Source organism: Sinohyriopsis cumingii, chromosome 2, assembly GCF_028554795.1.
Source record: "Sinohyriopsis cumingii isolate HCF-2022 chromosome 2, ASM2855479v2, whole genome shotgun sequence".
In the NCBI taxonomy this organism is placed as follows: Eukaryota; Metazoa; Mollusca; class Bivalvia; order Unionida; family Unionidae; genus Sinohyriopsis; species Sinohyriopsis cumingii.
In genome coordinates this window covers 30,293,784-30,307,146 of record NC_142962.1, presented here as the reverse complement: position 1 = coordinate 30,307,146, position 13,363 = coordinate 30,293,784, and the positions used below count along the sequence as shown (strand labels likewise).

Here is a 13,363-nt window from a genome sequence, read left to right as displayed (position 1 = left end):
TCCACTTATATCATCTATTGGGCCTGGAAGTCACCAATGTATCTTCTGAACTAATAATTGAAAATTAAATGCTTGTGTGTTGTTTTAAACTATTTGATGTGCGGGAAAGAATATGATTCTTTTTATTCTTTTTTTTCCTTCTCTTCTTCAAATATTAAATAACGTATACGTCATTCAGCATTCTAAGAAACTATGTAGTGTTATTATTTAACGTTCGCATAACTGCTGTTTCCTTAGTAGATATAATATTCTGATCCAAGTGCAAAACGCATAGTTTTAAATAAGGTGCACGCATAAATGTTTGTAATGCATTTTGTCCTTTTATACATGAAAGACTATTCATTGTTCTGTACTGATGGAAACGAAAAAGCATCACACCGCAATGTCATAAAGCAAAGTACACACAGAAATACAGACCAAATATGGTGAGATCTGTATCTGCTGAGTGGGTGCTTCTGGTATCCGGAAGTTTTGAACGCAATTTCAGCATGTAGCAGCATCTCTGTATCAGCCTCTCTTAGTTCTTATTCGACTGATAGGTTACGCTTACTGTTTCAGGATGCAAAGATACACTTTAGCCTTACTGAAATCTCCCGGCAAGAAATAGACTGCTAACCTGGCTACAAAAATTATTTAGGTATTTAGACCACGGTGTTACACATAAAATACGCCAGATTGTATTTGTTATAGGGAGTAAAGGCACACTTCAAATGTATTTCACTGCTGTTGTACAAAGTTATTTTTGCTTTGTATTCTGACTTCATAGGCAATGGAATTTCCTTTTAGACACTGCTCTTTGATGGAGCAACATTTCGTATCTATCAGATACTAAACTAATCCATGTTCAATCACTTTTATCCAAATGTGATGCAACGAGCTGAAAATGGTTCTTTACGTTCTCTCCCAATTAAAACACATTACACCATTTGACCGTTAGAACTATTGTCATACCACCAACTGAGGCGATGGAACATGTATTCTGAAAACATTATGTTTCTGAGGCAAAAACGCTTCCTTAACGAAGAAAGAAATAAAAACTAAGTTGGTCCAGTATTTGGTGCTAAAGAATGTTTTGGATGAAAATGCTTCGGTTTTGATCGGTAAGTCTATATCATACTCTAACATAAAAGTAGAAGAATTAAAATTAAAATACAAGATGGAATTAGAGTTGAGAAAGGTTGAATTTCAGAAAGAAATAAAGGAAAAACAAAAGCAATTGGAAAAAGATGAGAAACAAAGGCAAATGCAATTAGATAAGGAGGAGAGAGAGACAAATGCAGTTATAATTGGAGAAAAATGAGAGAGAAACAAATGCAGTTACAACAAACGCAGTTACAAAAAGAACAAAAACAAATGTTATTGGAGAAAAGGAGAGAGAGTAACAAATTCAGTTACAATCGGAAAAGATGTGAAAGAGACAGATGCAAGTACAAATGCAAAGAGATAAGGAAGAAACGAAATACATATTTAGAATAAGAGAATTAGACCTGGCATGTGAAAAAAGTTCCCACTTTCCATACAAATTCAAGTCTTGATGTTACTAAGAATTTGAGGTTATCGCCCCCTTTTCAAGAAAAAGAAGTAGACAAATATTTTCCTCATTTTGAATAAATTGCTGAAAATTTGAAATGGCCAAGGAAGCATTGTACTCTATTATTACAGAGTGCACCTTTTGGCAAAGTCTGAGACATATATGTTTCCCTGTCAGTACAGCATAGTGCTTAATATCATCTGGTTAATGAATGCATCTTAAAGGGCTATGAGTTAGCCCCTGAGGCTTATCGGCGAAAATTCAGTAACCACAAAAAATAAGCTAGACAAACTTATTTCGAATTTGCAAGAGAAAAAGAGCAGTTATGTGATAGGAGTTGCTTATCCAAGAAAGTTGGTCAAGAATATGAAAATCTAAGATAACTCGTATGACCTGAAGAGTCCAAGAACTGTGTCCATACTGACATTAAGATTTATCTTGATGACCATAAGGTCGAAACCATGGAAAATGCTGCACGTGCTGCTGGCGAGTATTCCTTAGCTCATAAAGTTTGATTGCACTCAAGTCTTCCACTCAGAAGTCTTCTCGTAGAAGTAATTTTAATCTAGTACAAGCCCTTCTAAATTTCAATCTGGCACAAAGTTTAGAAAACAAGTTTATGATAAGAATAATCAGAAATCCTTATCTCTTGGTACATGTACATATTGTTAGAAGAAAGGACACGTTATTTCTGATTGTTAAAAATCGAAAAATAAGCATCAGAATCAATACAGACCTATTGAAAATGCTCTTATTTCTAAGAGGTCAAGGTCACCGTCATGAATTAAAAGCAATGCTTGTGTTGGGTCTAACAGACCCAAGTCACATTTTCTTATGGAGAATGATGAACCATTAATGTCGAAGAGTTCTATATCACTCATAGGTGATTCAGATAATTCTACCCCTATTAAAATTTTAAGGGACACAGGAGCTTCTCGTGGTCTTTTATTATCAGGTACTTTGCCTTTTTCTGAGAAGTCTTCTTTTAATGAAAATGTTCTTATTCAGGGAGTAGAGTGCGACTTTGTTAATGTCCCTCTCCATTGTGTAAATTTGTCATCAGACTTAGTCTCAGGACATGTGACAGTCGGAACAGCGTCTGTTTTACCCGTTGAGGACATTCATTTATTACTAGGCAACGACATGGCTGGAGACAAGGTTGTGGTTAATCCACTTGTAATTGACAAGCCTTGTTTGGATCAGAAATTCGATCCTATTGAAGAGAATTCCCTGAGTTATACCCAGCTTGTGCATTTACTAGAGCTATGGCAAAGAAAGATCTTGATAACGATGTTGTTCAGGAAAGTATTCCTTTAGCTAACACATGTATTGGTCAGGCTTCTGATGATTCATTTTCACTCCTTGTTTGGATCACTCAAAGGTAATGTCAAAGTGATCCTCTTTTAACGACTCATTATCTTTATTCTAATCAGGGGGACAAACGAGAATCACTTATCAAACAGAAAAAAGATCCTGAGATTTCATGTTTTTTTCAAAGGTCATTAGTGAAACTAAAGCCACAGAAGTACCTGTTTGTTATTTCATTAAAATTGAGATTCTTATGAGAAAATGGAGTCTGGCCCATGCAGCTACCTTGACAGGTCATTATGGATTAATAAGACTTATCACAAGATCTTGACTCACTTCTTTTGGAAAAATTAAAACTGATGTTTGTAAATACTGCAGATCTTGTCACACCTGTCAAATGGTAGGAAACCCCAATCAGAAGATACCTAAAGCTCATCTGCAACCTATCCCTGCAGTTGACGAACCATTTACGAGAATAATGGTAGATCAAGTCAGGTAACCAGTACTTGTTGACCAAAATGTGTGCGTCAGCAAGATTCCCAGAGGAAATTACTTTGAGGAATATTAAAACTAAAACAATAAATAAAGCTTTGATAAAGTTTTGTTATCAATTTGGCCTTCTCAAATCTGTCCAATCTGATCAAGAGTCAAATTTTATGTCTGGAATTTTCCGGCAAGTTATGTACAAAATAGGCATCCAACAGTTTAAATATTGCACCTATCGCCCTCTGAGCGAAGGGGCATTAGAAAGATTTCCTCAAACTTTGAAAATATGATTCGGTCATATTGTTTCGACACAGGTAAAGATTGGGATGAAGACATTCGTTTATTTTTCTTTGCTGTTAAGGAATCACTTCAAGAATCATTAGGATTCAGTCTTTTTGAACTAGGTTTTGGACATACTGTGCGCGGACCACTAAAGTTGTTAAAAGAGAAACTTCTTTCTGATGAAGATACTGAAATCAATCTTCTTGATTATGTTACCAAATTTAAGTATAAGTTGTCAAAGGCTTGTGAGCTTGCAAGAACTAATCTGCACTCTACTCATCAAAAATGAACATGAAGTATGATAAAAATACAAAGGAAACGAATTTTCCACCTGGTGATTGAGTTCTGGCTCTCTTGCCCATACCACAAAATCCTCTTAATCCAATAATCATGTTCCCTACACAGTTGAAAAAAAAAGTAAATGATCTAACTTATATCATAAATACTCCTGGAAGGCGAAAACTAAACCAACTTTGCCACATGAATATCTTAAAGGAGTATGTCGAGAGAGATAGCCAGGTTAATCATGCAATTAATTTAGTTGTACCTGTCCCACTCAGAGAGGAAATAAGCGAATGAATGTAATCGGACTCTATTGATTTTGGAGTAACAAATCTTCTAAATTCAGAAATTATGAATGATCTGGACCAGAAACTTTCACATTTGCAACAACAAGAAAGGAATGGGCTTAAACAGTTATTACTTGAACATGAGCACTTTTTCCCAGATGTTCCTACAAGAACAAACAAAATTTACAATGACGTTAAAATTATGAATTCCACACCTGTGAGACAATGCTCATACAGAATGAACCCTCTCAAACAGGAATACTTGGAAAAGAAATTCAGTGTTTGCTGAAGAATGGTTTGATAGAACCGAGTAAATGTGACTGGAGTTCACCATGTATACTTGTTCCGAAACCAGATAAAACTTTCCGCATGTGCACTGTTGATAGAAAAGTGAACAGTGTGACTAAAACAGATTCATTTCCTTTAGCAAAAATCGATGATTGTATTGATGAAATTGGAAATGCAAAGTGACTCCAGATGGACTTTTTATTAATATTGTTACACGCCAAGGATCCTTACTTGACCGAGCGGTTGCCAAACCTTGGCGCGATTCTCGCTAGAAGTCATAAGTTTACCCCAAACTTTCCAAAGACGTCCATACAACTTCAGTTATAAATTAGAAACCCCGACGTGTCCATTCTATACCTAAATTTTACTCTAATTAATGCAAGACCACAGATAAAACAACCTGCCAAATATCTATCAACCGCACATCTGCATGGTTTATCTTCACCATGTTTCCGTACCGCCAACCGTTCGCGCCTTAGAAAATATACGAGTATCCCCTAACACTGGGAACTATTTTAACTCCGCCACCTTAGGCCAGTCAATGTATGATTTCCAGGCACATTTCGCCAATATAACTGCACCACATTTGCCCCCATGGCGACATAAACGGTATCTGCCAAGTCCCTTATTATTTATTCCCTTGCGTAATTTATCGGTTTTCAACCGTAAATACTGCCACGGCAGTCACACCACCAATGTACACCACTGGATTTTAATATGGACTATCTTACAACAGGGACATTCATTCGGTTTTGGCCTGAATTCACTACTAGTGAACCATGGCATCATGGAAACTTACTAACACTTCACTCTATGACGTTTGCTCCTAATAATTGGCTAATTATTTCGGGCATGGAATATTTACATTGAGCCGAATTTCAATAATCACACAAGTAATCTAAGAATTCCTTAAAACGGGGCGCTATAACCAAATGCGCATACTCCATATTTATTGCAATTTAAAGTGATGTTGTTTGAGATGAAAGGTACACCAAGCACTTTGCAACGTTTAATGAACATGATTACATCTAGTGTAGATAATTGTGATGCTTACATCGATGATTTCATCATCTACAACGACACCTGGAAAGAACATTTAGCGATAATTTCGGAAATTCTTTGACATACTCACTGATGCAACTTTGACAAATAATGTAACCAAAAGTGAGTTTCTCCGTGCTTGTGTAACGTTTTTAAGACATATTATGGGACATGACAAGTTAAACCTATAGATGCTAAGGTCAAGGCTATCTATTAATTCCCTGTCCTATTAGTAAAAAGCAACTGATGCGATTTTGGGGTATGGCTGGATACTATCGGGATTTATGTTCCAATTTTTCCATAATTTCTGAACCGATGACAAATTGATTGAGCAAGAAAACCAATCTTCACTGGACGGAACAATGTCAGGAGGCTTTATATATATATATATATATATATATATATATATATATATATATATATATATATATATATATATATATATGTGTGTGTGTGTGTGTGTGTGTGTGTGTGTAATTACTTGTTTGTTTGTTAGATGTACATTTTTTTATTCAATTACATGCTATTATCTTTCTCATTGTAAGAATCAGTAAGTTGAGTCAATGTCATACCTGGAGTACGTGTCATTAAGCATGTGTCAATTGTAAACAAAGTTCTTTTTTCAAGAAGGACGAACTTTTGATCACCATCCGGGAATTTGTTTGCGTCTTAATTAGGTATATAACAGATGTTCTGATATAAAAGTTGAATTTTAGTTTTCTTCAAAATACTGTAATCAAGTGATTGTTTTCCATGGAAATATAAAAGTGCTCTGATAATTGTTGGACAAATACATTTGCTAGAATTTATACGGAATTCAAAACTGGAATAATTTTTTCTGTCATTCAACAAGAGACTGTTGACACATGATTATAACGCTGACTATTTCCGACGTCATTGCCTTCGATATTGAATTTCATAGGATGTAGTAGTAGTAGTAGTTGTTGTTGTTGTTGTTATAGGGTTTAACACCATTTTTTAGCACACGATAGGCTATACATGGCCGCCAGTATTAATGGTGGAGGAAGAACCCGAGAAAACCCCAGAAAGAACCACCGACCCACGAGAAGCTACTGGCAAGCTTTCTCACATACCCACATTAGCCGAATCCGATACTCGAACCCACGCAGACAGAGGTGAAATGGCAGTGATCCGTAATGGAGAGCGTTTTAGACCACTCGGCCACTCGGGGCCCCTGAAGTTCAAAGGGATTTTAACTGAAATTAACTTGGAACGTTTCAATGATAGGACTTGTGTTTTAATTCTTTGATTACAATTTAGGTTTAATTCGCAAAACGTTAAGTCCTTTTTTCTTATTTTTGACATTGTATTCTAGGGAACCGCTCCGGTGGCCTAGTGGTTAGAGCATCCGCCTCGAATGCGGGAGGTCGTGGGTTTGATCCCTGGCCGAGTCATACCAAAGACTTATAAAAAATGGTACTAACAGCTTCCTGGCTTGGCGCTTAGCATTAAGAGGTTATATATCTTAAACGTATAGGCACTATCTAACTTTGGATTCCAGGTCGTGACCCAAGAAAGCCACTATTACGTAAATGCTATGAAAAAGAAACTACTTTAACATCAGATTTCCCATACTGACTCCACTATACTGTTCACTAGAACAAATATTCTACAGTGAAACTAATTCTTTGAACTATTATTATCATATAAAATAACATTTTATACTTATTAGTTATTAAATATAATGCTGCAAAAAGTATTTATCACATGTAACATGCGTGCATTGTTTATATGCTGTTTTCTTCCAAGTCAATGTAAACAAATTTATCGAGTTTACTATAAAAATGTTGACCAATACGAAGAAAATGTTTATAAAGTACTTATAATAAAAAGGTTACATCTATTTTTTTACTAATCAGGTGCAAGTATGATTCCTTGCAATTAATTTTAGTGACTTATTCCAGGCATACCGTGACCATGTACTCAAGATTAAGAACGCTAATGTGGGTCTTGGAGGAATTGGTGTACAAGGGCATTTCTATTTCGGAAGCTGTCCAGACCCCACTCTACTCAAGGCAAGTATCATGATTAATTTATGGTCTAATAAAATATATTGTTGGCACTATTACTAAATTATGTATCATCTTTAGAATTTATAATATAATTCTTATTTAAGTCCTTTAAAAACCAGGACAGTAATATTTTAAATCCTTTCATTTAATGCTTGGTACTAAATTAAAAGCACATGTATACTTCGTCATAAGAGTTTGATTAATGAGAACATAAATTTAAAGTAAAATCAACAAACAGCTGGTCAAGAAGGACACGTGAGTAATGAATGTTGGTTACGTACACTAGTACGCCTTAGCATTTGATTGGTTCAATTAAATTTGAAGGTCCGAATATGGCTGTTTTGTTTACAACTTTCTAAGCTTTGTTGAAATGATGAGATGTATTTTTCCGAGAAATTCAATTGAATCAGATTTGTTTTTTTTTTAAAAAAAACGCAAATTGATATTATATAATGAAGAAACACGCGCCTTGTTGATTATTTCAGCTATGCACAGCGTATATAAGAATCGGAGAGGAATATGTGATTGACATGTACAGTACTTTGAGGATTAAGAGATTATATTCAAGGACATGTCTATTTAATTATTTCAATCGGAGTATGTGAAAGTATCGAAGACTTCAATGATATTCTTCGTTCACGAGATAACACTGAAGTAATAACATATGGATTAATAATTATGTTGGCTTCAGTATTATTATGGTAACACGTAAGCACTATTCATGCTTCGTTCGGAATACATTAGAACAGCTTCAATTAGTGATAAATTGAAAGCTTATTATTAGGATTATATTTTAGGAATTCAAACACTGTATGTTTTATTATCCTTTCACTTTGTTTGATTTTATATTTTATTTAAATAAATTGATATTTTGGAAACGTGAATGCTTGTTGGGTTTACCTTGTTCTGTTACTTAAGTTCCAGACCATAAATGTAACGGCACAGAGAAGCGAAAACATGAAATTAATTAAATGATTCGACACAATTCATTCTCTCCTCCTCCAGCATGCAAGTCTTACCTGAGATAACAGATACCATTTCATACTCTGTATAAATACAAACGATCCTTATCTTATGAATATAACATACATACCAACAACATAACCAACACCAACAAATGATATTACGCAGGGGTGATGGGAAGGGTCCAAATCCAGACAATTAACAATTTGTCTAAATGTGTTTTAGTACACGTTTTATGATGAAAACTTCAATCAAATTCTTAGGATCACTTAAATATAAAGTCCATAACCATACCCAAAACATACGTAATTTTGAATAAACGAACATTCCCCTGCTCTTCATCCTACAACTTTTTTATCGGAAATCCGTAAAGAGTACCGATGATCATCATTTTGGTTCTAGACTGATCATGTAATGTTTCTCTCTAGGAATAGAGAACAGACAAGAGTTTTCAACACTTATCTCACCGTCACTCACATTCTCTACCTGTACTTGCAGCGAAGACTTGATAAACTCTCAGAGGCGGGGCTTCCCATTTTCATAACTGAGATGGACATCATACAGCCTGACGAGAACCATCGGGCAGATTGCTACGAAAAAGCCATGAGAGCATTTTTCGGACATCCAAATGTCCAGGGCATCTTAATATGGGGTTTCTGGAGCAATCGACACTGGAGAGGGGCAAATGCTTCCCTTGTCACTGGAAATGAGTTTAGAGTATGAAGACAATATGACAAGCATAATTTAGGTCATGTTTCCTTGGTGTTAGAAAGTGAAACGAGAAAACCATCTAGGAAAACCTGCTTGTAAATATCAAGAAATTTAAGTGCAATTTACATCTATTGCCCTTTATTAATTTTCATTCAGTCTAAGTCTTAATTATTTACATGGAAGACCTATTTTAAATTTAGTCATTCGGGCGGGGGTGGTGATGAGTGCTGCGCATAATTTCACAGTGTCATGTACATTCTTTGTCTCTCTCTGTCTCTCTCTCTCTCTCTCTCTCTCTCTCTCTCTCAACTATATTCAATGCAGTTATGGCTATATTAAATATTCCTTTAAGTTGTTTGACCCAAATTGTACTTATGACGAGGAAGGAAGGTGCTTTGTACTCTGTATGCACTTGACAAGTCGTTTACATAGACAGGTGAATTCCATTGCTGTATCAATGCAGGTGATGTTTGATTTAAGCTGCCGTGTAAATCATACAGTTCTAGAAAATCTCAGATTCTCTTATCACACCTGAAAAATTCAGATCAAAGAAAAGAGAAAGGGTTGCGAACTTCATTGTGATACGATTGAGAAATATTCTTTTCCCGTACTTCGAGCGGAGCTTTGTGCGGTCCCTTGTAAAAAATATTATATCAAATTTTTCCAGATAAACGCTGCCGGGCAGAGGTATCTGCATTTGATTGAACAAGAGTGGTACACTTACACAAATCGGACTTTATCTCAGGGCGGGAATTTCGATGTCCATGGATTCAAGGGAGACTATCACGTCAAGGTTAAATACCACGGGCGTGTGCTCAAGGAACAGCAAGTGACACTTGGCACATCTCCACAAACAGTGAACCTGAATGTGACCGCTTAAGGTGCAGGACACACAAATTACAGTCTGCTTCTTTCTTTACAATGTGTATCAAATTTAAAAATGTTGTCTTTAGAACAGATATCATTCCATTATTTTGTTTGTTACGAAATGTACTTTCAATAAATTTATTTCAGTATTTTACGGATTTGGCGATCGGTCATATTATGGACGGACGTTCATCAATGGCCAAAATACACATTGTTTCATTGGAAAATGACATGTTGTTTATGAGATATTAAGACCGATGTTTTATCACTCGATTGGATGTACACGATTCCAGTGTTGTCAAGAGGGTATAATCGTCTCTGTCTTGCGTAGCAATGAGTTCGTAAAAATGTAATCATTTTAAAAGGAATTCTCATCTAATATAATAATTGACACTATATACCTTATAAGAAATTATTGTCAATATACAGGAAAGATGGTGTGATTAGCAATGCATCTATGCTGGAAAATATATTTCTTTAAAAAGATAACTAAAGATTAATACTTAGAGTCATTTATATTAGGATAGTCATCGTGGCTCGCTTTTCAAAATGAGGTGTACTTTGACCTATACTATATTTTTTAATGTATTTTCTCTTTTAGTCTATACGCATACTATTTGAAGTTTCTTTCGATACATTTGGTAATATATGTTAAGGTAAATTTCTTACTTGGTCCTTCACAATAGTTAACTCTTATTGCCATATTTCAACATATTCTGTATGTTTATATTTGTAATAATTATACTTTTGAGAATGGTTAGTATTTTGTTATTTTAATACACGGAGATAAGTAAAATGGAAAGGATGTGTATGAATTTGTAAAAAGGAGAATAGTTTCATCTGTTTACGAGATACTGAAACGATAACGTATGGTTCATGTACAGCTGTTATCAAAGGAAAAATATTATTATTATTAGTAGTAGTAGTAGTAGTAGTAGTAGTATTAGTAGTAGTAGTAGTATTCAAGATGTTAAAAATAATTTTCCAACACCCCACTGTTTTATATAGATTCACAATCGTATTAAGCCAAAGCAAACACTGCAAACCGCAATATCAAGGCAACGACCGTCCCTTACGGAATACAATTTACCTCTTATATCGTTTGATACAAAATTTAATTATTGATTTCCTGGTAAATTATAATTTGATTATACAAATAATCTTTGTCAATAAACAAAAGTATCATTAACTATTAATGTGATTAATAATTTGGATGTAACGATGGTTACATATATGACTATGTATAACACTAGGGTTGACATTTTTAAACTAAATGACTGATGTCTTTTTATGACGTGTAAATTCTATGATTTCCAGTAAAATTTGGAACAAACAAGTATATAGAAGGTAACATGAATGCAAAATTTAGACAACTTAAGAACGGAGCTGTTAATGCAAAGACACAGCTGTAGAGATATTAGATTTGTGATATGCCACTAGAAATAGTAAATACCACTTGAGATTCAAATATTAAAAGATCTTTTTCCACTTTACCCATGTACTTTTTCTCGGGTTGATAGAGTTCCACGACATGAGCAAATTTATGGAAAGTTAAAGAAGGTGGCAACCCTTATTATGGAAGTGAAAATATATCCTTTCCATTTGATAGACTTAGTTAAGAATCAGTGTCCAAATGCCTGAACGATGCGTATAATAATGGAACTACTTATTTCGAACGAAAGAAATATATTTATGTGGCAGTTATTACGACTTCAACTTATGTGATCGTTGATTCAACATGAATGAGTAAACAAAAAGTTGTGATACTGCTTAAAAACAAGACAGAGAAACTGGACAGGAACTGTTCCAGAAGCTTTGTGTAATTCAGCTCTAAGCCGATCAAAATTACAGTTGAACGATTACCGAACATGGTTTGTTCTCAAGATTATAAATTAGGTTATCAGTTTGCAGCAGCAATGTAGTATTTCCTTAACGAACAACACAAGCACACAGAACATAACAAAGTGAGTGTTAGCAACATTTTTCAGACTACGACTGCGTATGACTTGATCTGAGATATAAACACGATAATAGATAGCACGACAGCGGTAAAAACGTAGGTAATGTTCGGCAGCTTATTCAACTGTAGATCAAGTAAAACGATAACATGCATATCAAATGTACATTTATTTTCTTTTAGATGTACAAAATATTCAAAACAACAGTGTTACATCGGTGTTATAATAAAAAATACAAACAAGTGGAATTATATTTTGAGTGGAATGAATCCAACTGAAGCATTTTCATTACGTGTCACTCATGCACTTGAGCAAGAATCCATAAATGGCATGTGCTGTGGCAATTACAATAGAACCTGAAGTAAGAAGAATGCTGAAAGACGATTCGTACACATTAGTCGTAAATCTAAATTAATCTTTTTTTAAAATATGCAATGAGATCCATACAAACCAAAACAATGAATGTTATTACTGATATAATGAAAACAGATAACATACCAGAGGTTGATATTAATTTTTATTACGATGCTAACAATCCGGAACATTAGAGATTACAATTTAAGTTATGAAACACTATTCAAGCTATGTTGTTTTTATCCTGGAGTTATTTAAATAATTAACGATACGGTTGTCAAAATATAATTTGATCCTTCTTTTTAGGCAACAAACTATCCGTGCATGATTCAGGTACGACTATAAATCATTTTAGCATAAACAAAATCATAAAATAAACCAGAACTTTATGGGATTAATTTAAAGATTTGTCTTGACATAAGTAAAAAGATGAACAGAGAAACCTTATTTTCAACAGCCAACTAGAGCGTCTACTACTGTTACTGATGCTAGGACAGAATATTTATCGTTGCTTTAAATAGTGATGATTTTGATGAACATCTTACCATGATGTGGTTGTACAAAATTGTTAAGTGAAATAAAAGGTTTGTACCAGATATTAAGAAAACTGTATCTAAGTACTTATTTTTCTTAGTATCGCTTCAAGATTTAGTATTATATTCTACTGACAAAATCTTGCTGCAAATCACTAAAACCGGTTGAAATGCCTGGAGACATTCTTAATCAAAAGTATAAAGCAATTGAAAGCTGCTTCAGTACTTATTTCATTATAGAGTTAAAGGACTCTAGGTACTAACACAGCTTGCATTGTAAACACCGTAGCATTAAAAATTCAACAATTTTGACTAGCTGAATGCTCATGATCAAACCGATATGTATCAGTATAGAGATATCCTTGATGACACCTTCTCTATAAAGAAAATCATTTGAGCCGCAATATTTTCTGCGTCTACACGTGTTTGAAAAATATAT

The 13,363-nt window shown here is 34.5% G+C and overlaps 1 protein-coding gene across 1 annotated transcript in view; it reads left to right on the top strand.

Moving 5' to 3' along the window:
- LOC149804555 (uncharacterized) overlaps positions 1-10,598 on the top strand; it is a 29,766-nt gene extending 19,168 nt beyond the window's left edge. The window contains exons 10-12 of the mRNA XM_089933080.1: positions 7,431-7,541; positions 9,000-9,218; positions 9,880-10,598. Of these exons, the coding sequence (XP_089789206.1) occupies positions 7,431-7,541; positions 9,000-9,218; positions 9,880-10,092 (543 nt within the window). The 3' untranslated portion in view covers positions 10,093-10,598. The remainder of the gene's footprint in view (positions 1-7,430; positions 7,542-8,999; positions 9,219-9,879) is intronic.
- The last annotated feature ends 2,765 nt before the right edge of the window (positions 10,599-13,363 follow it).